Below are 26,230 nucleotides of genomic sequence, written 5' to 3'. Positions count from 1 at the left end.
CTCCATCTTCTGCAGCAACCGTTTTGTGGCAGCCATATTGTTGCTGTGTCCACCGCACTGTGTCAGAATTCCAAATGTGCTCACAGACTCAAAAAGGTTGGGTACCCCGATCTACCATCTTGACTAAGGTAAACTATCATAGTCTTCTTTCTCATATTTGTCTGTGACTAATATCATGCATTCTTCTACTGATATCACTGTTCTCTTCCTTTCATTATCACCCTTCACTTAGTGGTCTTGGCACTGGTTTCCCATCTATTTCTGCATCAGCAGCAAGCTTCTACAGTACAAGAACACAGTTTTCTTACTGTATCAGACCAAGGACGTATCTACCCCGTGTTCTATTCCAAAGGTAGCTAGCCAGATGCCTATAGAAGCCGCTGGGAGACAGAAGACAGCTCAGGAACAGAACAGGAGTGGGTTAGAGATCTACATCAAGAATGAGAGCCAAGCTACAAGTGACGCCTGACACAGGTTGGACACGTGTCAGCTTCCCTCAAGTTTTGATGGGAAATGTAGGCATCCTGGTCTTGCAGCTTGGCTCTCCATTTAATTGAAGTTTACAGAGCGGCAGTCTACAGGAGGGAAAACATGCGGTCGGGAGGGGAGTGCAGATGTCGGGCTCTTGATGGGCGCCCCCCTTCCCCTCCGCTGGGTGTTGGGGGTGGGCGTTCTGTAAACTTCAATTAAATGGAGAGTCAAGCTTTAAGACCAGGATGCCTACATTTCCCATCAAAACTTGAGGGAAGCTGACAAGTGTCCAACCTGTGTCAGGCGTCACTTGTAGCTTGGCTCTGAGGAACTGATGAAAATCATCCTCTTTGGTTAGTGGAAATGACTGGATCCCACAAAATAATTATGGCATTTGCACACTGGGAAGACTGAATTTCCCTGCATTAGAAAGACTAGAAAAGATGCATTGAGTCCTTGCTTAGACTGAATTGCAACTTTACTTTGAAACAGAATAATTATTTGGAAAAGTCGTTCATACTGAGGAATTTAGCCATGGGTAACATGAAGTATATACATGTCACAAAGTGTTGCACAGTTAGGATTTAGGATTTTCCTAACTTTTACCCCGATTTTTATTTATCGCTCTGTGCCAACCAACAAGGACAACCTCCCTGGATGCGCATCGTTAACTGATGAGCCATCAAAACGAGTCACATCACCAGGATAATAAAAGCATAATCCTTTAACCGATCTATTGGACAGATTACTCCACTTTATTTTAATTGAATTCATAAATTAGCTAGGCACCAGCAAAAACTATATTCTATTTTCAGGATGCAATTACTTTTGTCTTTAATATGGTCCCATTAAAAATGCAAGGCTGGCCAACGATGAAGTAAATCAAAAACAAATAAAAGAAAACCAGTGACTTCATCAGAAATCGATGAATCACGAACAAAAAAAAAGACTTGGATTCTTTTTATTAGGTTTTCCCCACAAGTTTCAAACGACAGAAGACTTTCAGTTATTTAAAATGGACAGCATGAGTGCATTAACCACAGGGTTGTGCACAAAATACATTCTCTTTTCCTATTCAAATACTGTGCACAGGGTAAAACATTCGATGGATCTACAAGACTGGGAGTTGTGGATCCATCCCTCGGTACTATAAGAAAGTATGCACCATATTGTTGTATTTACACAATCAAGCATGCCAAATTGCAAGCCAAATTGCAAACATGCCAAAGCGTGCAAGCGTACACCTCCTTGAGTATAAAAGAGATTTCTTATTTATTTATTTAGGGAATTTATATGCTTCCTCTCCAGAGTGTTGCTCAAAGTAGCTTACAAGTTATCATGTCTCCAGAAACCTCAGAACGGCTCCCTGGCCCCTATGCTTGGGTTCTCCCCACAGTTCTTCTTCAGCCCTGGCAGGTCTTTTCTTAAAAAAAAATAGTGAGTCCCTTTTCTCTGTGCAGATATAAGTTACTGTGCCTCCCTTCACTGTGTGCCCTTCTCCTTCTCCTTAAACAAACAGGAGTAATGTTGCTCTTTGCCTAGGTTGGCACAACCTGTGTGGAAGCTGGTCAAATCCATGGCCATCGGCACCACACAGCTAGTATCATTGATTTCATAGCGTTAAAGCTACATTACTCTTTTGTAATCTCATTCATGAGTATTTCAAAGGGGTAAAACTACTCTCAGAATGCAGCACGAGCATTGCCCTGGCATTAAAAATTATAGAGCCTTTCCCGAAGAAAGGAAGTTGATATAAAGAACTCACAAAGATGGAACCTCAAATTATGACCCGAATTCTGGTTTACGTAAAAAATCACCAGCCTGTACCTCAGCATGGCACCCCTATAGTGATCTATCACACATTCACAATAGCAACATTCACAAAAAGATAAACATTTCTCTTCCTAGCTCCTAAAATTAAAGCTATATATTTTTGCATGCAGTGTGCAGGGAGGCCTGCACGTATTCTCCTACAAGATGGTTTTATTAAAAACACGAGTAAAAAAGCTCTAAAAGGTCACCTTTGAGAGTCTCTTGGCCTGCAAAAGTGACATTAGTCATTTCTTTCAACAATACTGCAGGGCAGATACCTTTAAAATGGGAAATTCTAGTATGAGAGAATGGACTTTAAGGGCATTTGGAAGACTATATACAGTTCTGGTCATCCTACCTCGAAAAGCGTGTCACAGAACTTGGAAAGTAGCAGAGAGGGGCAACCACGCTAGAACGTTCCCATGAAGGGAAAAGCAAGAGCATTTCGGGCCTAAAGGCCTTGAAGTGGGCTACTTGCTAATCTTTTCGAATCCGTCTTGCAGCTTTTGTATCAGGTCAAAATTACCTCAGAGTGTGAGCCCTGTTGATATAGTTAGTAGTAATATGGAACGCCTTGTACTAACCTCTTTTGGTCCTTCAGAAATGGTTTAAAGACAATGTAGTATGAAACAGTCACATAAAGGACACATTCCTGACGTTATTTCCTCACTGTTCTGGCTAACTTGTCTGTGGGAGGGGGGGGAGAGAGAGGAGTGCTGAAATACTTTGTCACTGACCTTTTTAAAAATTCCCCTCTCCTCCTGTGAAATCCCACTGCGTCCTTCATGACTCACCAGAAGACATCAGAGAATTTATTCATCTCTTGCCGCACCGTCCACTTCAAAAGGTGGGACTCGAATTGAAATGGAATCCGAGCGCAACGTATTAGGCGTGAGAAGAATTTCCAAGATTGATTTCCACAAGGAGGGCTGGTGGCACCTCCTTTACACCGTTCCCAGCTCTTCTGACTTTCCGTTTTGATTTAGTGCCCTTTCCGTTGGGCTTTGGAATTGGGCTTGAATTTCTATATTGTGTACACTAATTTGAACCTTGCAACCAATCTCTTTCCTGGGCAGCGAGCTTCTAGGAAATCAATGGGGCTTGCACAGGTATCATTATCTGATTTCTACGCTGCAGTCCTCAGGGCCAAGCTACACATGACGAATGACACTTGAACGGCAAGTGTATTTCTCCCTGTTCACTTGCCCTCCACTCAATCCACTTGCCGTTCAAGTGTCATTCGTCATGTGTAGCTTGGCCCTTAGTCACGGATAGTGCATTTGGAATTAATAGAATGACTCCGTAGCTCAAGGTCTGTCGGATCTTGTCTGATTATGGGAGCAAATGTAACAGTGTCGATACACTATAGGTGCTGTTGAGTTTCATCAGGAGCTTCACCTACCACAAGATATACTGTTGCTGAACTAATGTGACTTCTGAGGAGATAAAAGGTAACATGAAAATTCTGGTTCCATTTTAGATCTCTGATAGCTGTGGTACACCTACCACAAAGCCACTGTAGAAGGAACTTTCTTATTTTATTTATTATGTTGCCTTGCATGCCACTCTTCTCCCAAAGAGCTCAGAGCAGCTTGTATATGGTTGCAAGTCAGGAGAACCCCCACTCTCCTGGCTTTCCACAAACGATGCAAAACAGAATTATACAAAAAGGCTTTTTTACTTAGCTAGGAGGGCTGTATTGTAGAGAGGGGGTCTCAGATGCTTCGCTAATGAGTTAGGGACCATAGACTTCATAGAATTGCTTATGCTCTGTTGCAGCATTTCTTCAACTCTGAGTCAGAACACACGAGACAAAATACCTAGATTCAACTCGTGTTCTCTTACCTAAAGGTTTGCCAGGAAGTGTAGGCGTCCTTGCAGCTTAAAGTTTAGCATTTACAGCGCAGGCGTCCTTGCAGCTTAAAGTTTAGCACTTACAGTGTAGGGATCCTTGCAGCTTAAAGTTTAGCACTTACAGTGTAGGCATCCTTGCAGCTTAAAGTTTAGCATTTACAGAGCAGCAAGGAGGGAAGTGCAGGCATGGGACGCCTTTCCTCCCACTCTCAAGGTGCATCACGGCATTTTCCTTTCCCCTCACCCGGCCTGGCCCTGCAGAGCGACGCCTGGCTGCACCGGGAGACTTTAAGCTGCAAGGACCCCCGCACATCCCTCTCTGCTGCTCTGTAAATGCTAAACTTTAAGCTGCAAGGACACCTGCACTTCTCCCTGCTGCTCTGTAAATGCTAAACTTTAAGCTGCAAGGATGCCTACACTTCCCAACAAAGCTTTTTCAGCATTCTAAACACTATATACAGGATATTATCATCATAACACTGCCATAGCTGCCAATTCTATATATTGTTAGAGGAACTGAGTCACGTGTGTTGAGTTTGAGGCCCAATCTAGATCGATAGCTTATCAATATGATGCAATACAACAGTTCTTGGATTCTATTTCTTTAAAACACAAATTGGTGATTGTGTATTTGGATGAGCCCCCCCCCCGCCCCCCGGAGAAAAATCCCTTTAAATAGGAAGCCAACATGTCAGGGAGATGATAAAACTCTGGGACATCTGGAAAGTTTTTTGGGGGGAGGGGGTAAGTGACAGGCTTGTTTCTTAGCACAATGTACACCCCTGCATTCCGAAACAGAACACTTTAGGGCACAGTTTAACCACACAATAAGCAGGTTAAGTTGATTGAGTTTTAATTACCTTATCAATGAAACCTCAGGGGGTCTGTTGATTGAACAGATATTTGATGGGTATCGTTCAATCGGTCCTTTAAAAAAAAATAGAAGCCAAGCCCTTTAAGAAGATAGGCTTCCTATGATGAGAAACGATGGAGAACAGCCTAGAAGGACTTCCCCCCAAACAACATATCCATATCCAGAGAGAGTCCTTGCTTCGGACACCTGCTTGACAACATCCTATTACTTTGATGCAATTTCGGGGATGTCACTCTAGTTTTAATTATCCTTCAAATTATCCTCATCTCTTTTTACTATGCTATAAATTATGCTATCAAGAAGCACGCTTGCCTCTCGCAGAAACTCTTCTTCAGGCAGAAAAAAACCCCGAGCAAGTATGATAAGGTAAGGTATTTTGAACTGCATACTTGCGACATAGGCTAAGCTTTTAAGCCAGAGCAATCTCCCCCCCCCCCCGCTTCCTACCCAGTTCTTCTATCATCAGTGATACAGCATGTATCCAAGGAAAGAATGACAAGCTCCATCTTGTTATTACCATCACAAATCACACGCCTTGGCATCTGTGTGATTTGTAGTATACTTACCCTTGAAAGTTCCTCATGAGAAAATTCAGATCTACTGAAAGCCAAGGACAAAGTCATTGAACAAGCTGCTTTCACTTATATCCATGCAACCCTGCTGGTGCTGACTGACTTACATATATTTTTTCCATATATGCTGTCAAGAAAAAGAGGGTTGTATCTTGAGTTTGTATACAAGTTGCAGTTATGTGCAGTAATACCACTTTTGTGCATAATGTATTCTATAGTGAGATCATCTTACATTCAGACTCACCTTCCTTTTGAATAAATATGGTATTTAAACATTTATACTCCACCGTTACCTTGTGACTCAGGGTGCTATACAATTCCAAATATATATAAAAATACAATAACATCTCATCGACCACTACAGTCATCATTGAAGGCCCTGCTTCAAACCTGAAGACACATGGGAGGTAACTTGATAATGAGTCTTCTCAGTCATGGCACCAAAATTAAAGAATTCCCTCCTAGAGATGGGCACAAACCGAAATACGAATCAAAGTTTGTCATGAACCAGGCTGGTTCATGGTTCGCAAACCGGTGGTTCGTCAGAGCCCATTTCTGATGAACTGCCATGAACTTTAGGGTGGTTTGTTTGGTTCGTTTTTCAGTTCGTCACTGCAGACAGCTTGGCGTCAATTAATCAGTTTCCTAGGCAACGAGGGATGGGCTTTCTGCAGACCTTCTGCTGATCCGGAAGTGACCTTCTGCTGACCCAGAAGTAGTGGTTTGCTGATCCAGAAGTGACGTTTTCACAAACCAAATGAACTGGTTCACGAACCGGGGCAGATTCATGAAAGTTCGTGATTCGTGAAATGTGACGAACCACGAATCGCATGGTTCAGTTTTTTTCTGGTTCGTGCCCATCTCTATAACCTCCACAAGGAGGTTCATTTGTCCCCCTCTTATCTGTCTTCTGCAAGTGACTGAAGATTTTTCTGTCTAATCTGGAGAACAGGGTTTGATTCCCTACTCCTCCACTTGTAGCCAGCTAGGTGACCTTGGGTCAGTCACAGGTCTCCGGAACTCTCTCAGCCTCACCCACCTCACATGGTGTTTGTTGTGGAGATAATAATAACATTCTTTGTAAACCGCTCTGAGTGGGTGTTAAGTCGTCCTGAAGGGCAGTATATAAATTGAATGTCATCATCATCATCATCACCATCATCGACTCCTCCTTTTTATGTCTGTTTGTGTTTTGCTGAATTTTTATTGCTTTGTGTGTATATGTGTGTGTCTGTGTGTATACACACACACATATATGTATGTGTATATATATGTGTGTGTGTGTGTGTGTACACACACACACACACATACATCCATACGTATACACACACACACACACACACACATATATATACACACACACACATAAATACATATATACATACACACACACGTGTGTGTGTGTGCATTTAAAATTTTGGTTTAATGTTCTGGTCATTTGCTGCCTTGAGGACCCTGAACTGAGTGAAAAGGTGGCATAAAATGTTTAAAATTCATTAATCCCCCCCCTCCCGCCGTCCAAGAACGTTATAGCTAAAACCCTATTAAATGCCCTGGCAAATGAAATGGCCTTGCAGTATCTCTTGAAGACTTTTAAAGACAGGGCACCCCCCCCCCCCGGGAATGTGTTCCACAAGGTGGGAACTACTGCATGAAAGGAACAAGCTCTTGTAGATGCCAAGTAGGCCACTGTAAGCAAGTGGACAGCTAGAAGGGGGAAACCAGAAGTTTGTACTTGGTGCACAGGAAGGGCTGCATATGAAAATGGGGTCACCTCTCACGTATCTTTTGCATCCATTTTCAGAACAGCTACTGGAACCCACAAGCAAGAAAAGGGGTTGGATCCCACAGAAGATGTCTGCCTATTTATTTTCTTCTTTACGAGCAAGATTTTTACCCTGCCTTTCTGCCCCTACACGGCCACCAAGGCAGCTAAAAAATTAAAACATACAAATTAAAGTATCATCTTCAAAGCCATTAAAACCATCACATAAATACAACATTAAAACAATTCAAAACCAGAACTTTAAATAAATACAAGAGATAAAAGCAATTGTTAAAAACATTGGGGAAGGAGGAAGGATCACTGAGGGATTGCCAAGCAAAACAAAGAAGTCATCACCTGGGGGCAGAAGATGGCAACAGATGCAACAGTCCTTGTGCAAATCAGAACTCTTGCTATTTGCTTGCACTTCATAAATGTCATTCAACCCCTGTAATGTTTTCCACATGCACAAGACACAGTGCAAAGTATTTGCGAGGGCAGGCTCTAAGGATCAGGAGATGGGCTATAATAAACACGTGTGACACCTTGTGTGGAGTAAAATAGGCCACAACTTTATTGATTACAGTGTTAGGAGCGATGGCGCAGCGTAGGGTGCGGATCCCTGCATCGGCTGACCCGCCTGCCAGCCAATGACCCCTCACCGTTCAGCCCGCCTGCTGAAGGGAACCCCGGGATGACAGTTAGTGGGAACCAATGGGCGGCCACCTCTAATTGATTCCCCCGCCACCTGGAAGCAGGCATGGTTTAGCAGCCCCCCGAGATGGGCTTGCTCCTGTCCATGCCGGCTCCAAGATCCCTTATGGGGATCCCCATTTATGGGGAAGCAGTGTGCGGAGGCCCTGCATCCCCCCAAGGGGATCCATGCCCAACACCAAAACCGCCACACAGAGATTATATAACCACGTTATAATACTAACCAAACCCATTGAAACTGCAGCATCCTATCCAATCACTGTAACCCCAAGTTGCGACTAAATAGTAACCAATCCATTGAAAAACACATTTATACTCAAATTAACATTCCTTAATACATAAACCAACATTATTTGAACCAACCTGTATAAACCCTAATAGAAGCGGAGGGTGGGAGGGGATCACTGTCAGAGCCCAACTGCCGCAACCTCCCCAGCCGGCTCCCTTTAAATAGAGAAGTGGGTGAACCTGAGAGAAGACTAGCTCTCTCAGGTCGGGGGACTGTGTCCCCACCCCCTCTCCACCCAGCCAGCCCCTGATTGGCCGGCTGGGTTTAAATTCATGCGACTCCCTGCCTGTCTTTGGGAGCCGCGCCGGGAGCCGGCCGGGAGGGGAAGGCTGTGCCATTCTCCCTTGCCCAGGGTCCCCACAAATGCCAGCCCCATTGAGATTGGGGTCGGCAGCTTATTCAGATACTCAACCAGGGCCAGGTCTTTTTCTGCCCTGGCCCCGGTCTGGTGGAATGCTCTCCCGCTGGAGATCCGGGCCCTGTGAGACCTGTTACAGTTTCGCAGGGCCTGTAAAACGGAGATGTTCCACCGGGCCTTTGGCTGAGTGCCAGCGGGTGTCCTCCTTCCATCTAAGACCACCACTTCTTCTGGGGTTACCCTCAGCCATCTGCTATGCCCGTATACGGACTCCCAATATTTGTTTAAATAGCCTGCTCCTGGACTATTTTAATGAATTTTTAAAAATTATTGTTGATTTTATGTTTTTGTGATTTTAATGTATTTTTTAATGTTGTTAGCCGCCCTGATCCCATTTGTGGGGAGGGTGGGGCATAAATCGAATAAAATAAATAAATAAGATACAATTCCATAAACAAGAACAAAATAGAAGAGAGTCCAGTAGCACCTTTAAGACTAACCAACTTTACTGTAGCATAAGCTTTCGAGAACCACAGTTCTCTTCATCAGATGCCATAAAATCTGACGAAGAGAACTGTGATTCTTGAAAGCTTATACTACAGTAAAGTTGGTTAGTCTTAAAGGTGCTACTGGACTCTTTTCTAGTTTGCTACTACAGGCTAACATGGCTAACTCCTCTGGATCTATAAACAAGAACAAGAAGCATAGCCTGTACATCTGATAGTTAACTACAAGTCATAAGATTCTGTATGGGTGTTGCTCCGTTCTTTACTGTACAATTTCTAAGGGTTTATACTGGAGTAACTCTGCACAGGATTACACTGTTAGCATCTTTGTGAACACACATACAACGAACCGAAAGACAGAATTTAAAAAAAAGTTCAGTTGTAGACTGGAAGGGCCAAAGCGTTCTGGCAGACACAATAAACAGGAATCTTGCGGCAACATAAAGATTAATTAACATTTCATTTCAGCATAAGCTTCCAGGGACCACAGCCCTCTCTTTCAGATGTTTCTGATGAAATGGGCTGTAGTCCATGAAAAATAAACTAGAATAAAGTCTTGTTATGTACCATGAGAGTTATGTTTATCAATGGATATGAACCATGGGCATATCTATGGTAGATTGATTAGTGGGTATTATATGAACAGTTTGGTAAAGGAAGACTTGCTGAGGACGTGGGCACTTTTGGAATTTTGAAAAAAAGAATGAGTGTTACCACAAATGGCTGCCACAGGGCATTGGGGCCAATCACAAAAAATACTTCGGGGATTGTGAGCCAAGCAGTCCCCTCTTATCAGGGCATTTCTTTCTGAATGATTGCTCCTTGCCAACGCAAGGTTATGCCTCCTGCATTCTTCGAAAACATATCCTACTCCAATAAGGAGGGCAGAAAGCCAGGATTGACTCTTTGTTTGGGGGAAGTAATGCTTTGTTTAAAAAAGCAAATGGGCACAATGGTACCTACAGACACCACTTTGGGGGCCACCAGCCTAGAGAATCCTACTATATAAAAGGCTAAGCGTATTCAAGACAACTCACTTCCTACCCTGGTGTGTCACCAGAGGACACTGTTGTGGAGGGAAGCCCAGATGAGGCAGCCAGACCTCCAGAGAGAGCGCTACAGTGGGAAGCCCATGCAGGGATCAGGCACCAAGACAAGCAGCAATGCCTGCCCCCCCCCCTCTTCACCCAGCTGGGTTTAGGAGCAGAGAGGGGGCAATGTCCACCTTCCACCTTCACTCAGCCGGGATCAGGTGTGGAGCAGGAGGCAATGCCCATCCCCCACCTTCACTCAGCTTGTATCAGGAGCAGAGCAGGTGACAATGCCCCCTCCCACCTTCACTTAGCTGGTATCAGGAGCAGAGCAGGTGGCAATGCCCATCTCCCACCTTCATTCAGCTGGCATTAGGAGCAGAGCAGGTGGCAATGCCCACCTGCCCACCCATCAGGAGTGGAACGGGTAGCAATGCCCAGGCCCCCTTTACACAGCTGGGATCAGGTGCAGAGCAAGTGGCAATGCCAGCCCCCTCCCTTCACTCAGCCGGGATCAGGTGCAGAGGAGGCGGCCATGCCCACCCCCTGCCTTCATCCGGCCGGGATCAGTGACGGAGGAGGAGGCAATGCCCACCTGCCCGCCTTCCCCTTTCTAGAGCCCACTGTATTTTTTCCCACAATGGGCTTTGTTGCTAGCCTGGCATCATAGTTAAAAATAAAGCTTTCTGCATTCAGCTGCCGCCTACCTTTCGCTGTCAGCTACCGAGAACAAAACAGGGACTGCTGTGGCCATCATGCCCTGGTTACAACCTTGCCAGAGGTATCAGCCAGCCACTGTCAAAACCAGAATGCAGCACCAGATAGCTCTGTGAGTGTGATCTCACCATGCCGTTTTTAGTTGAATAAAATATTTTGATAGCTTCCTCGAACAGCTTCATTTTCTGGGCTCTTTGGATACATACCCATGTGATCAATGACTGGGAATTGTTTTAATGAGCCCCTGCTTCGCCTCTTTGTCCAGTTTTAATAGGGAACAGCTATTGCAATTAAGGATTGAAATGTTGGGTTAACCTTTCCGCTGTTATAGATTAGCTGTCTCATGCCACCTCTCTATTACTGAAAAGTTCAAACTCTTAATGTAAAAAGGAATTTGTTAAAGCTGGCAGTACAACACTATGTTCTTGCTGCTAATGACGCATCTTCGGGTTGCAATTTGTTATTAATAGGTAAGCCAGAACTGAAATGGGAATGGTCGTACACATTGACAGTGATATCCTATGCAGAGTTAATCGACTCTAAACCCATTGAAAGCAACAGACTTTGACTGGAATAACTCCGCATAAGATTGCACTGTAAATTTGGGGGAGCAATACGAAGTTGGATAGAGAAGAATCCCATTCAGACATTACATTCATGCATCTCTGGCGCCCAGGGCTGGATTGATGGGGGGGCAGGGGGGGTAGTCTGCCCCTGGTGCCACCAAAGAGGGGATGCCGGGTGCAGCTGCCAGCTTCCAGGAGCACACCGCCGGGAGCGCGGGCAGCTGAGCGGGGGGGGGGGGGAAGGCCGCCCGTGCCATTCGCCTGCCCCGCAGGCCAGGGAGCATGTGGCAAGCTGGCCACCCCCTCAATGGGGCAGGCAAATGGCATGGGAGGCCTCCCAGCTGCCTGTGCTGCCGCCACCAGCTCCACGGCACACTGTGTGCCAGGGCAGCCGGCTTGCCACACTGGCGGCACGCTCCGCCCCTGCGTGATGACATCACAGACATGATGTCATCACACAGCACCAGGAGCACGCATGCATGCCAGGCTTGGGTTGCCCTGGGTGCCGGCAACCATAGATCCAGCCCTGCTGAAGCCTAGTAACTGCACATAATACACACAGTTACCATATTGTGTAAACACAGGCAACATGCATATTTACCGTATATGTACGGCCTCAATATACATGAATGCAAACTCTGAAAAATCCAGTGATCATGTCACATGAACTAAAGCTGTATGCACACCCTAAATATGCACACTGCCCCCATTCACACAACACGGCTACCCCACACATTAGGATTGCAGCTAGGGCAGGCTCCCATTGCATGTTGGTATGCTTCTGGTATGCGTGACTATAATGGCTGAAAAGGTCTTTGCATATTTACATATCTGTTTGAAAATGGACCTCATCTTATAAACATCAGGTTCTAGATGCCTAAGCTGGCCACCTCCTCCTCTTCAGTACTTTACCATCCTGGACAGGAGATACTGTCAAGGGTGGGATATTGAGGGGTGGGAAGGTTACAGAATTTGTGGCCTTGCCTCTGGGAAAGAGTTTCCAAATAGCATCTCTCTCTCTCAGCACAGCAGAATGAAAAGGCCTTCACAATGCAGTGTTAAAGGCTACAATGGTGACAGCAGCTAGTGCGCCAATCTAGTCCTCCACCTTATTGGCGTGTTTCCAATCCCCAAATAGCAAATGGGCTCTAAGGAGATGCCAAAATTAGACAAAACCAGCTGAGAACAGGGGAGAGAAAGTGGGCCTGGCTCTGACCCACCTGCTTGGTCCACTGTTATGCCCACGTTGCTAGATAAATTCCCACCATTTGGTGGACAGTTCGCTAGCACTGGCTGTTTTTTCCTGATAGCCAATGCCTGCTGCTTTGAACAGCTCCTCTTAAATTAAGAACGTCCCCATGGAACATGCTAGGCAAACAGTGACTCGATTTGCAGCTGCAATGAAATTGCCAGTTAATGTAGCAGTTATACTGACAGTAGCCGGCAAAGGGACATTTACTGTAAAATTGATCAGTACAGATTCAGTCGGTAACCCCTTTCCATCAAATCAAAGACCTCACTTACATTAACCCGCCTCTTAAATCAGCACCACTCAGGAAGCAGAAGGAAATTGGTAACAACAGTACCAGAATGAGAAGAATCGCTTTAAAGATGGGAAATGCTGATTTTTATGGTGTAAGGGAGCTTTCATAAGTTACGCTAAAATGCACTTCAGCCTGAAATGAGTTATTTGAATGCTGCTGCTGCCAAGTTACAAAATGTAGATAAGAACTATTTGGAGGTCAGCGTAGCAGTTTCATTTGAGCAAAGGAAAGGGAAGGCTCGGTTTAAATGTCAAAAATGAAAAAGACTCGAATCAGAGCCCCCGGGGTTCATTTTTGTATCATTCGCAACAATTTCTTTAATTCACTGACACTAAAGAGGCTTCTGAATGTATCTCTCTGAATTTCCCCCATGACGGAGCATTGATTATGTTGTGATCATGGGGTGATTGCAAAAGCATTTGCTTTCTGCCATTTTTCTGGCTAATCATTTTCAGAATTTGTCACAGCATGCATACAATAGTTTGGTTGTTAAAAGAAGGGTTGTTGTTTTTTTGCCATCCTTGAAATGTTGTGTGTGAAAATCCCTTTTTTGAGCTCTTGTTGCAATTTTAAAAAAAATTAAAGATGTATCCATGCACATACATGCCCCTTTGAATAACAACAACAACAACAACATTTGATATATATATATACTGCCCTTCGGGATAACTTAACACCCACTCAGAGTGGTTTACAAAGTGTGTTATTATTATCCTCAGGTCAATCACCCTGTGAGGTGGGTGGGACTGAGAGAGCTCTGAGAGGTCACCCAGCTGGCTTCAAGCGGAGGAGTGGGGAATCAAACCTGGTTCTCCTGATTAGAGTCCTGCTGCTCTTAACCACTACACCAAACTGGCTCTTCGAACAACTATTACAAAAATGCCCATGTTTACAGTTAGGGTTCCAGGTGCATGCTTGGAACCCCTGGTGGGCTTTGGGTGCATGGCATGGGAAAAGGGATATCATTGACACTGACACCTGGAAGTGACATCACTGATGCTCTAGAATTTTACCAATCTCTATGGTAAATCCCAAAGAGATTGGTAAAATCCTAGAGTGTCAATGACATCACTTCTAGTTGACCCATCAAGGATGTTCCCTCTCCTCCCATTCTCACACACAGCTCATTTCAGCACTGGTGGGGTAAAGGGGTGCTTCAGCAGAGGTTTGCCTGTCAAAGTGAGGAAGTGGCACCCCTATACACAGTATGTGCTACAAATCATGGCTGACCCCACCCATCATAGTGTTCCGCCTTTTTAAAATTCTTGGAGCAAGTAGATCCTAATCAGCAGGCAGACCAAGCAGAAATGAATGGATGTCCTAAATCAAGCTGGAAACCAAAGGGAGTGTGATACTTTAGTTTTCCTGCCGGTTCCCACACTTTGCGTCCATTCCTTTTTCTCATACATCAAAGCTGTCTCTCAGTGGTGGTAGCCAAGTCGAGACGAGTGCACACAGGCACCTCCTTCTAAGGACCTACATAGCCCGTGTTTTTCTTTGAACCGTACTGCAGCAGAAAGCTCTCTGGTACATCACCAGCTTAAGCAGACCTCCTAGGAGGGAAACATGGGAAAGAAGTTCCATTCATTTGCAGACTGGAAGCAAGCGCCTTGTGGAGAGTGCTGCAGCATATTATAAGAAGCTATAATACCAGAGATACCCTGACCTGGATAGCCCAGCTGAGCCTGATCTCGTCAGATCTCAGAAGCTAAGCAGGGTTGGCTTTGGATAGTTATTGGGTGGGAGCAGGGCTCATTTTGAGGGGGAACACACAGGAACGCAGTTCTGGCTGTTCTCCAAAGAGGTCACATGTCAGGTGGCCCCGCCCACCTGATTTTTTGGCCATTTGAGGCCCGTTTTGGCCTGGATTGGGCCCAAAATGGCCAGGATTGGTCCTAAAACAGCCAGGATTGGTCCTGAAACGGCTGGGATCAGGCCTCTTATAGGTGGTGGATCACTCTCCCACTCAGCAGCAGTCCAATTCTGACCATTTTGGGCCACTTTTCAGCCATTTTCAGCCCCCTTTTGCCATTTTGGGCCCAATTTCAGCCCTGAATGGCCAGGATTGGGTCCAAAACAGCCAGGATAGGTGAGGTCAGGGTGTGTGGCAAATCAGTTATGCCAATGACACTTCCGGTGATGGCAAGGGGCATGGCATATGCTAATGCGTTATGCTAATGAGTTGTGCTAACGAGTTCCTGCAGCTCTTTTTCTACGAAATGACCCCTGGATGGAAGACCTCCAACGAAGGCCAGGGTTACAGAGGCAGGCAATGGCAAACCACCTGTTAGTCTTTTGCCATGGAAATCCCGCCAGTGGGTCGCCATAAGTCAGTTATGACTTGAGGGCACTCTCCCCCACCAATACCAGTGACACTGAAGGAATTAAGATTTTGTATATTGTATTAATTATTGATTGTAACTCTCTTAAGGTTTAGTAAAAAAAAGTTTTGAAACACAAAGTATAAACAAACCTACTAGTTGTCATCAGTGTTAAAAAACACACACCTTAGGACTCTCATTCCATTTCCTACATCCACCTTGAGCACTAGGATTAGTGGTAGGGTGTGCAAGGCTAGCTAAGGAGGTAAGTTTGCAACAGCGAGCAACGTTCACCTCTCTCCTCCTCTTCTACACCGCCACTAGATTTATTTTTATGCTCATGTCACCCTTGACTACAGAAAGGCCGATTTATGACTTTCTCACCTGCCCTTCCAGACAGACTCATCATTCACACATTAGAGTACTAAAAAAACCCTTCAAAGATAGTTGTGTCTGGCAATAAATTAAAACATCTTACTTTGGAGGCCTGGTATCTCTCTCTCTAAAAAATATTGATTGGATGAAGAGATAGTAGGTTGATATTTTCCCTCTTTGCCTGCTCCCTAGCTTTACCAAATGAAAGCAATCTTCAGGCTTCATTGGAGACTGAAACTCAGTTCACCCAAAGAGCAAACCGAGGAGGTAAGCTTGCTTCTTAATTGTACCAGGTTGCCTGTGGAAAACCACCTGTACATGAAAGCATGCTCCCTGCACATCGAAACCCAGGATGTCAGGAGGGAAGTTAGATCAGAACCCTTCTTGTATGGAGGAGCTTTCAGTCATGTGAGCTTCTCCACTGGCCATATGAAGTGGGGCAAACTAGAACAGGGTGATCCTGGGAGCAATTCTAAGCAGGTCTATTTAGAAGTAAGTCACATTTTACTCAAAGAGGCTAATTCGCAAGGAAGTGTTCTCAGGATCTCAGCCCGTTTATGCGCCCAGCCCTGAAAGTCCTTGATTTATTCAAAGTGAATATAAGGACTTTGAATTCTGTAGCCTCTGTTGATGTTTGAATGGGATGTATGCATTTTCACTCATTACAATTTGTCATTGAGCAGCCACTTGACATGCAAGCCAAGGGGAATAAAGCTGGCCCTGAGATTAAGGAGAATAGCCTGCCATACAAATTCACTGTTGGAGAAAACTGAAGACAGATTCCACCACATCTCAATTGCAGAAACACCCACATTTTGAGACCTCGGCTGTATGAAATGGTAAACACGTAGGGTTGCCAGGTCCCTCAAGTCTCCCAGCGGGAGACTGGGACACCGGTTCCTACCTCCTTGGTCCTCTTGCTATTGTAAATGTGCACGTGCTTTGTGCACGTGTGTCCAGTGTGCATGATGACGTCACTTCCAGGAGTGACGTCATCACACAGGGTCAAAGGCACCCATGTGACGATGTCACGCACGCCAGGGAGGGCGGAGAGAGTGGGCAGCTCTCTCTCACTGCTGCCGCCGCTGCTGCTGCGCCCCTTGTCCCTGCTGGCAGGGGCAGCATGGGCAGCGCCGCCTGTGGCAAGAGAGCGAGCTGCGGTGGCCAGGGCCTGCTCTCTCTCTCTCTCGCTGTGGCTGCCGCCATCCCTGTGCAGCCGGCACCAGCAGGGACAAGGGGTGCAGCAGTGGCAGTGGTGGCGAGAGAGAGAGCAGGCCGTGGCCACTGCAGCTCACTCTCTCACCGCCCCCACCATTGCGCCCTTTGTCCCTGCCGGCGCCAGCTGCACAGGGATGGTAGCGGCTGCGTCGAGACAGAGAGCGCAGCGGCTGCAGCAGCCACGGACAATCCCCTTTGTTTGAAAGATGTATTGAAAGTAGTTCCTTAGCTGGGACAATCCCCACATACATAGGCTACAAGATCCCTAAGTTACCCCACTTCTTGCTGATTCTCCTTGTTGCTAATTCCCCCCAATTTGCAAGGTAACAATATGGGCTTTCACATTAAACATCTGCTTGAGACATCCTCTAAGGGTCTAAACAGATGATACACTGGGAATTCCATACCAGGAGTGACCAGCAATGTTTTAAAAAAATGTTACTTACAAGGTATGTGGGACAGGACCGGCAATCCTGGGAGCTTCTGAGGTGGGGTATGGCAAGGGGGGAATCATTCAATGATATGTTGATGTCACTCCTGGAAGACCCAGAAGTGATGAAACCACATCACATGACCCTCTAGGAATCCTCCCTATCTCTATGAAAATGACCATAGAGATTGGTGAACTGCCTAGAGTATCATGCAGTCAATGATCGGAACAAAGAGTATCATGCAGTCAATGATCGGAACAAAGACAAGTGCACAGTATTACATCTGGGCCACAAAAACGGGAAGCACAAATACTGGATGGGGGATACACTTCTGGGCAGTAGTATATGTGAAAGGGATCTTGGGGTAAGAGTGGACTGTAAACTGAATATGAGCAGTCAGTGTGATGCGGTGGCAAAAAAGGCTAATTCAATCCTGGGTTGTATCAAAGGGGCCATAGCGTCAAAATAGCAGGAGGCCATAGCCCCTCTCTATACTGCCTTGGTCAGGCCACACCGGGAATATTGTGTGCAGTTCTGGAGGCCTCACTTCAAAAAGGATGTGGACAAAATCAAGAGGGTGCAGAGGAGAGCGACAAGAATGATCAGGGGTCTGGAGACTGAGCCCTACGAAGAAAGGCTGAGGGCCTTGGGAATGTTTAGTTTGGAGAAGAGGAGGTTGAGGGGGGACATGATTGCTCTCTTTAAATATTTGAAAGGCTGTCATTTGGAGGAGGGCAAAGAGCTGTTCCAGTTGGCAGCAGAGGGTAGGACGCGAAGCAATGGGCTAAAACTACATGCACAAAGGTACCAGCTGGATATTAGGAAAAACTTTTTCACGGTCAGAGTAGTTCAAAAGTGGAATCAGCTGCCTAGGGAGGTGGTGAGCTCCCCTTCACTGGCAGTTTTCAAGAAGAGGCTGGATGAATACTTGTCAGAGATGCTTTAGGCTGATCCTGCACTGGGCAGGGGGTTGGACTAGATGGTCTGTATGGCCCCTTCCAACTCTATGATTCTATGATTCTATGAGGAGGTTGCCCGCTGCAAGCTATGATTCAGATTGGCACTGTGGTGAAAGTGGATGAGTGGTTTATAAGTCTTCCCCTCTGCCCTGCTTACCTGATGATCTAAAATGGTCCAAGGAGCTGCTGTTTAATCCATTAGGAATAACCTGTGCCTTCCACTGGGAGTTCCTAACATGGAACTCCTATGTATTGTCTGGTTAGGCCCTCAGTCAGGGGCCTGCCATTCTAAGCAGATCTAACTAATCCCGTTTTTTTTCATTGGGGATTGCTCCCAGAAAAGTATTCTTAGGACTGTGCCCTATCTACTTAAAGAAAGGGCCCAGCCAAAAAATATTGGCAGCTCTGTAGGGGCTCATGACTAGAGTTGGGCACGAACCGAAATACAAACCAAAATAAAGCATGAACCAGGCTGGTTCGTGGTTTGCGAACCAGCGGTTCATCAGATCCCATTTCTGACGAACTGCCATGAACTTTAGGCTGGTTCGTTTGGTTCGGGTTTTTTTGGTTTATCACTACAGACAGCCTGGTGCCAATCAATCAGTTTCCTAGGCAACAGGGGATGGACTTCCTGCAGACCTTCTGCTGACCTGGAAGTGAACTTCTGCTGGCCCGGAAGTGATGATTTTCTGACCTGGATGTGACGTTTTCACGAATCAAAATGAACCGGTTCGTGAACCAGGGGCATGTTCATGAAAGTTCATGTTTTGTGAAATTTGATGAACCACGAATTGCATGGTTCGGGTTTTTTCCAGTTCATGCCCATCTCTACTCATGACCAGCAGATGGGGCTCCACAAATCACATGATGGACCCAGCCTGTAAATTGAAAACCATTGTTCTTGTAGATCATCAAAGCCAGATAAATATGAGAGGTGAGTCCTTCGAATGCCCTGCAAACCCAGACATAAACGCAAGTTGGAGCTAATGATTATTTTTAAACACTTTATGAAAACAACAAGATCTTACAGTTCAATAACACTAGAAACAGAAATATAACATTTTTCACAAGCACAGGAATCTTCTTGAATCCCTGTCATAACAAGCCACTGCTACTCCAGTACGATCAGTACAGCTTTGCGGTCTGATCTCATCGATGTACATGCAGAAGCCAGTCTGACTCTTTCACTGGGATTTACTTTAAAGTCGACACATTTAGTATTGCAGACCCAGCAATACTAACATTTATTTCTTGACTTTGTTTTCTTTTCTGGTCTAATCCAAGTCCATGAAATTAATATTCCTTCTCCAAAGTGGAAGTCCAAAAGTTGCACTCACCTCAACAAAAATGAAGCATGGGATGATGGAGTAACTGCGCTGTGTGTTGTTCCCCAAAGCCATTTCTCATCACACCTCTCACGGTTTAAGAGTCTCCAAAGTCCTTCAAGGCTGACAAAGAGAAAAACCGGGATCGTTTCACTGACAAGAAGTTGGAACTCGGCCGTTTAATTATCGCTTGAAGATTTATGTGTGCATTACGGGGTGATCTCACCATGGGTTTGAAAACAAATGCAAATAGCCAAGGTCTCAGGAATGTGTTGTGAACACAGAAAGCTGTCTTACATGAAATCAGATCATTGCTCAATCTAGCAGCAAAAGACGCTGTGCTCTTTTATTTAGTTATACCTCACTGTTCTTTCCAATCAGGGTCCAAAGCACTTTGTAACATTGTTCCCCCTCCTCCATTTTATACTCTACTCTGTGCGGTAGGTTAAGCCGAGAGAGTGAGTGACCATCCAAAGTCACCCAGAGGGTTTCCATGGCACAGTCAGTCCTGGGTCCCTCAGATCCTGGTCTGATACACAATGGCCGTTTCCACATGGCTTACCTTCCCTCGGAACAACCCAGAACATAGTGCAAAAAACGTGGAAGATCGTGTTTTCTCGTGCGAGATTTGCGCAATGTCGAGCAAATCTCACGCGAGAAAACGCGATCTTCTGTGGTTTTTGCACGATGTTCCGGGTCGTTCCAAGGGAAGGTAAGCCGTGCAGAAATGGCCAATGTTAGCTTTGGTTGCTCTGCTTGGCAGTTGCTTTATATGGTTTTTCCCAGTCCTGCTATCTGTGATCCCTTTAACTAGATATACCAGGTAATGAACCAGGGACCTTCTGTGCATAAATCATGCGCCGTACCACTGAGCTACGACCCTTTATTCTCCTAAGCAGACATCTTGTCTGTCAACCAGAATCATATCAATCTTATAAGCACTCATTCGAGGGCACTCTGACAGGCAGGCTACAATTCACTCTGAATGGACATGGCCCACATACGAGATCCTGTTCACCTTCATACCCTTGGCTAAGTGATTAGAAGAATGGCAGGCTGATTCCAGGCTTCCTCCCATTTGAAGTTTGCTGTTTTCTTTAACTCAGCCCCCTTTGAACGTCCTCCTGGTTAGTTCAGCCTTGGCCTGCAATTCTCTTCCCACTTTGCGTCTAAACTTGTGCTAATGCTAATCTGCTGCCCTTCCTTCTTCCCACATGGCCTTAATCCATATCAGGGATGATCAACCATCAGTCAGGATCCAGCGGCCAAAGTAATTTTATGTAGTTTCTGGTAGCCCTAACACATTTTTTGTTCGCTGATTTGTAAGGATAGGAAGCATCAAAACTCCATTGGCACATCACAAAAGTGGCGCAAAGAAAAGACATACTGAAATGGAAATAAGAAAAAGGAAAACAATTGGGGAGGATTGGGGAGAGTCCCTTAAAAAACCCCACACCAAATCTCCATGTTCGTACCATCCAAGTGGCTTAGGGTTGCAAATACTTAAATATTAAACCTGTTCCATTTCTATCAGAGCATCACAGGAGCCTGGAGAAGTGATATAAGAATGCAAGAGCAGCCCTCCTGGATCAGACCAGTGGTCTATCTCATCCACCATCTTGTTTCACACAATAGCCAATCAGATGCCCCGGAGGGCCAACGAACAGGGCATAGAGGTCAAAGTGGTCTTTATAATTCTACATAGATCTGAATGTAAAGACTCCCTTTAGTCATCATGGCTAGTACCTAATGGATCTCCATTAAACTAGCCGGCCAGTCTTTAAGTAAAGAAATATTCCTTTCTCTGCCCTGAATCTACTGCCCATCCAAGTTCGCTGTCTGAGAAGAAAAAAAAAAGCTCTCTCTATTCACTTTCTACACCTCATACACAATTTTATTAATCATTGCTACACACTGTGCTAACATTTTCATCCATGACCCCACACTATTTCCCCTTATCAATCACTACCCAGTTTAGATTCCAGCTGCATATAATAGGATTTTTGTCCCAATATGCAATACTTTAAATTTGCTCACACTGAATGGCATTATCTTTATTGTCTGGAGAGAGAATTTTGGAGTTCCTTATAAGCCACTTTGGTTTTCACCATCTTGAATAATTTCATCTCGTCCACAAACCTGGCCATTTTTCAACTCACCCCCAATTTCAGATCATTTATGAATAAATAGCACCATCCCAGTACCAATTCCGTTGTTTCTTTCCTTCCATTCAGCTTCTAATCAACAAGAGGACCCACTCTGTCATTCTATGACTGGTTACTCAAGAGCCTTTGGTAAGGGGCTTTGACAAAAATTTGTTTGGAAACACAATGATTGTCCTTGCGTTTGTTAAAACTTTCTCAAAGAACTCAAAAAGGATGGTGAGACAGGACTACCCATTACAGAAGCCATGCTGATTTCCCTCTGCAGGGCTCATTCTTCTATGTGTTTAAGAAGTCTGTCTTTAATAACAGTTTCCACAAATTTTGCCAGAACAAAATCAGTCTAAATGGCCTGTAATTTCCTGGATCTCCCTATCTAAAAAAGGCTGATTCATTCATTACCTTCCAATCCTTTGGAAAGGAGGCTGATTGCAGTGACAAACTGCATCTATTTGTTCAGGATGGCCAGGCCCCCTCAACCTCCTGGTGGGGGATTGGGGCCTGGCACTTACCTGTTTTGGTGTGTGTGTGTGTGGGGTGTGTGTGTGTGCAGCACATATGTGCCCCCATAAGCACGTATGGGAAGTGATGTCATCGCACAGCCTGTGGGTGCATGCCCACACTCCGCAAGGGCCCAAAATGCGCCCATTTCGGCCCATATTAGGCCCATTTCGGGCCCATTTTGGCACAGATCAGGCCCGTTTTGAGGTTCTGCAGAGCGCGGGAGTGCTCCTGCACTCCACATCGGCCCGAAATGAACCCAATCCAGGCAAAAATGGGCATATTTCGGGCCACTGTGGCACGCAGGAGCACTCCCGCGCTCTGCAACTGCTCAAAACGGGCCTGATCCATGCCAAAGTGGGCCCAAAACGAAACCAATCTGGGCCCAAACGGGCGTGTTTTGGGACCCTGCGAAGGGCAAGAGCACTCCTGCACTCTGCAGTGGCCCCGATCCAGGCCAAAACAGGCCTGATCTGGGCAGCGACAGCACACGGGAACGCGCACAGAAGGCGCGCTCCCCTCCGCTGGCCAGGTAAGCAGGGGTGGGGGATCCCCCACCCCCAGCAGGAGTCTGGTATCCCTAATTTGTTAGGATGTCAACAATTTCGCATTTATTTTATTTATTTATTTAAAACATTTGTATGCCACCTTTCTGCCCAGTTAGGGCCCTGACGGTAGCAAAAAATTAAGAGAGAATAAAAGTAAACTTTAAAAAAAAGCACGTGTAAATAAAAGACAATTAGAATAGATAAAATGACAAGAAAGTTGAAAGAGCAAAATCCAAGTGAATTTTTGAAGGATTGGGGAAAGTTTAAGGACTATTTGGAAAATAACTGGGACGTGAGAGGACAACGGTGGTTTTTGGATAACTACTAAAATTTATAGAGCTATGTATGAACTTCACCTTTAATACTAGGGACAAATATTAGAATAGAAACAATGATAAGAAATAAAGAGGTTATAGTGCTGTTGGGGGTCTAAAAAGAAAAGGGGAGGGGGAAGGGGTGGACACACACACACACACACACACACATATATATAAAGGGGTAATTACAGTTATATTATGTAGTATGGAATATGTATGTCAACCTACTCAATAAAAATCTTTATTTTTAAAAAAAGAAATAAACAAGAAGGAGGATCAGTAAGTATATGCGAGAGCAAAAAGAAAAGTCTTCACTTGCTTGTTGAAGCCAATGATCCAGGGAGACAGATTAATCTTCCCAGGGAGAGAATTCCATAATTTTGGAATTATGATTTCCTTAGGGATCCTTGGGTGTATGTTGGGTTGCCAGGACCTTTGGAGGTCGGTAAGGGGGCTGGTACTTACCTGGTTCTTAAAGAACCAGCCCTGGCATGAAGAACGAGTGCACTCCCACACTCCATGCAATGACATCAATTCTGGAATGACATCTCGAGATCAAGAGTGCAAGTGCCCATTTGCTCGGGCAGCCTGGCAACCCTAAGTATACGTCATCTGGATATGTAATTTGTGGGTTTAAAATTGGTAATTTAGCCTTAAAATATCATCTCTTGTCCCATCTATCTGATTCTCTTCCCCTGACACTTTCCATGAAAGTAGCAACTTTGACATGTGCAAATTAATTGCTCCAATCGTTCCGCAGTGAAAACCAATCCAAATCCTTTGCTACCATCTCCCTGCCTTCCTTTACCAATCCTTTCTTTCCTTTGTCATGCAAGGGCCCCTCTGCTTCACTGGCTTTTCCTTTCATAGCTAAACTTGTAGCAGTATGAATGATTTTATTGTCGTTCGTTGTAATCAAAATTGAGAGCTTTTGTGCTGACCTGCTTCTATTTCTATCGAGGCTTCTGATGAAAAGTAGTATCAAGAGATCTCAGTATTATGAGAGGCTCCTGCCCCTTAAATAAGGGAATGCAGGCTGATAATGCAAGAGAGCTGAAAATTCATTAGCACCAGCTAGTTCCCATCTCGCCTAATTTACCCTCTGTACGCCTCCTGAAAGCCCTTGAAGCGCAGAGCTGGAGGACACTGTCTCCTGTCTCCTGGGAAAAGACATAGAGCTGTGGAATTTATATTAAGTGAATTGAAAATTAACTACAAAGGCAGTTAAGAAAAGAGAGCCAGGAAGGCAAACTTCCCAACCTGAAAAGCTTTTATTTCCTCAGGGATTCTTGTAAGAAGGAGGGGGTGGGGAAAGTCAAAGATCAGAGAGGAGGAAATTCTAATAAAACTGAGATGTACAGAAGGTCACACTCCAACAGTAGCGTTTCTTTCCCGGCAGAGGATAGAACAAGGTGTTATGGGAGAGCCCAAACAGAAGCTTTGCAAAAGAACTACTTTTTAGGCTGTGCTCAGAGGTTATGTGGATGGATACGGCCTTCTCCATGGTGGTGTCTTAATTTGGAAACTAGCTGCTTGCCTGAACAACAGTTGCTCAGCATTTTAAAGTTGCCAGCTATTTTTCTGGCAGGGCTCCTGTGCCTATAAGGACAGCCTGGCATGCAGAATTTTCGCAGGTAAAACTGTTCTCGGAATGCAGATGGAACATAATGGGCAAAGATGAGCCAGCTAAATTTCTGCAAAGCTGTTAAGGACATAGGAATAATCACAGAAAAAAAGTTGTCGACCATATCTGCATGCAAAGTGCATTCCAGCCTCCAACGCCTTAGTGGATGGGAAGATTTATTCTGCGAGGGAGTTAAATGCCTTCAAGGCAATTTGGCATAGCAACGCTGTCTGAAATGATAATCCTCAAAAGTCTCTTAATAATAAAAATTACATGGGTACAATCTTTGCATGTCGTAACTGGCTATCAGAGGATAATAAATAGTCCTTTGTAGACAAGTGCCAAAGTGCCAAACTCAGTCAAGGAAATATTTTCCAAAAATATATCAGATGCAATAATGGAAGATGGCTGTAATTCTGAAAAGCCAGTGAAAGCAAGTTATTTCTGAGCTCACATGGAATGGAAATGCTTGTACATGCTCTTGTATAGGAGGAGGAAGAAGTTACACTTGGCTTCTATCCACCCACCTAAATGTCACCTTCAATAAGCAGCACCCGCAGGTTTCCTCGAAACAAAAGGAAAATGGAAGCAGCTCTCTATTCCTAATTAGCCAAAGGGATATTTGCATCAGAAACAATTGCCACTGACAGACACTTTTATCAAGAAAGGACTAATCTGTAGAGGAATGGCACCCTAAGACATAAAGAGATACAGGTGCAAAACTTTCCCGGGGCAAAAGGACTATCAATAGTTTCCTGGCTGTGCTCCTTTTCTTGAAATGCCAGGTTGACACACAGAACTCTATCATATGAAGCTTTCCCATATTTCAAGGCTATGAAAAGTGTCTTCTGGTATGTCTCCATGTGTTACCCTGCTGTCAACGATCAAGAACAGGCTCTGTAGAAAAGAGAATCAGCCAGACTAGGATCACCAGTTGAGGACTGGTAACATCCAGGAGCTTCTGGCATCACGGCTGAACATTGTGTGGTGTCATGCAATACTGCAGTGTCACGGTTGTGGAACTGGAAGTGATGCCACATGTCAGTGGGACACTCTACCAAGCCCTGCAAGCTCTATAGGTTTACCATAGAGTTTGAGGAGATTGCTAGACTGTCCCAGCAATGGATGATTTTTTGCGTAGATTTGTCCCCTATGCTGCCAAACATGTCACCTACTCTGGTGACAGCCAGTGGGAGTGGGTGGAATGTTGGGTCAATTAAAGTTAGAGTGCATTGGAGGGAAAAGGAGGCTCTTGGGAGCTGCTGCGAAGAAAGGTTTTGACTCTGCTGAGGAGAAGCAGCAGAGATATTGCTGGCTGTTAATCTGTTCTGTTACACTGAAACATTCTCTAACACCAATTTGTTTATTAGTTTAAA

The 26,230-nt window shown here is 45.0% G+C and overlaps 1 protein-coding gene across 1 annotated transcript in view; it reads right to left on the bottom strand.

The window, feature by feature from the left end:
- Nucleotides 1-26,230, bottom strand: part of PLPPR1 (phospholipid phosphatase related 1) — a 178,574-nt gene that overhangs the window by 44,221 nt on the left and 108,123 nt on the right. The window contains exon 2 of the mRNA XM_054987153.1: nt 19,715-19,825. Within this exon, the coding sequence (XP_054843128.1) occupies nt 19,715-19,777 (63 nt within the window). The 5' untranslated portion in view covers nt 19,778-19,825. The remainder of the gene's footprint in view (nt 1-19,714; nt 19,826-26,230) is intronic.

Source organism: Eublepharis macularius, chromosome 8 (assembly GCF_028583425.1).
Source record: "Eublepharis macularius isolate TG4126 chromosome 8, MPM_Emac_v1.0, whole genome shotgun sequence".
NCBI classification, from domain to species: domain Eukaryota; kingdom Metazoa; phylum Chordata; class Lepidosauria; order Squamata; family Eublepharidae; genus Eublepharis; species Eublepharis macularius.
The sequence above is the reverse complement of the archived record's forward strand: the minus strand, read 5'-3'. Positions and strand labels throughout refer to the sequence as shown.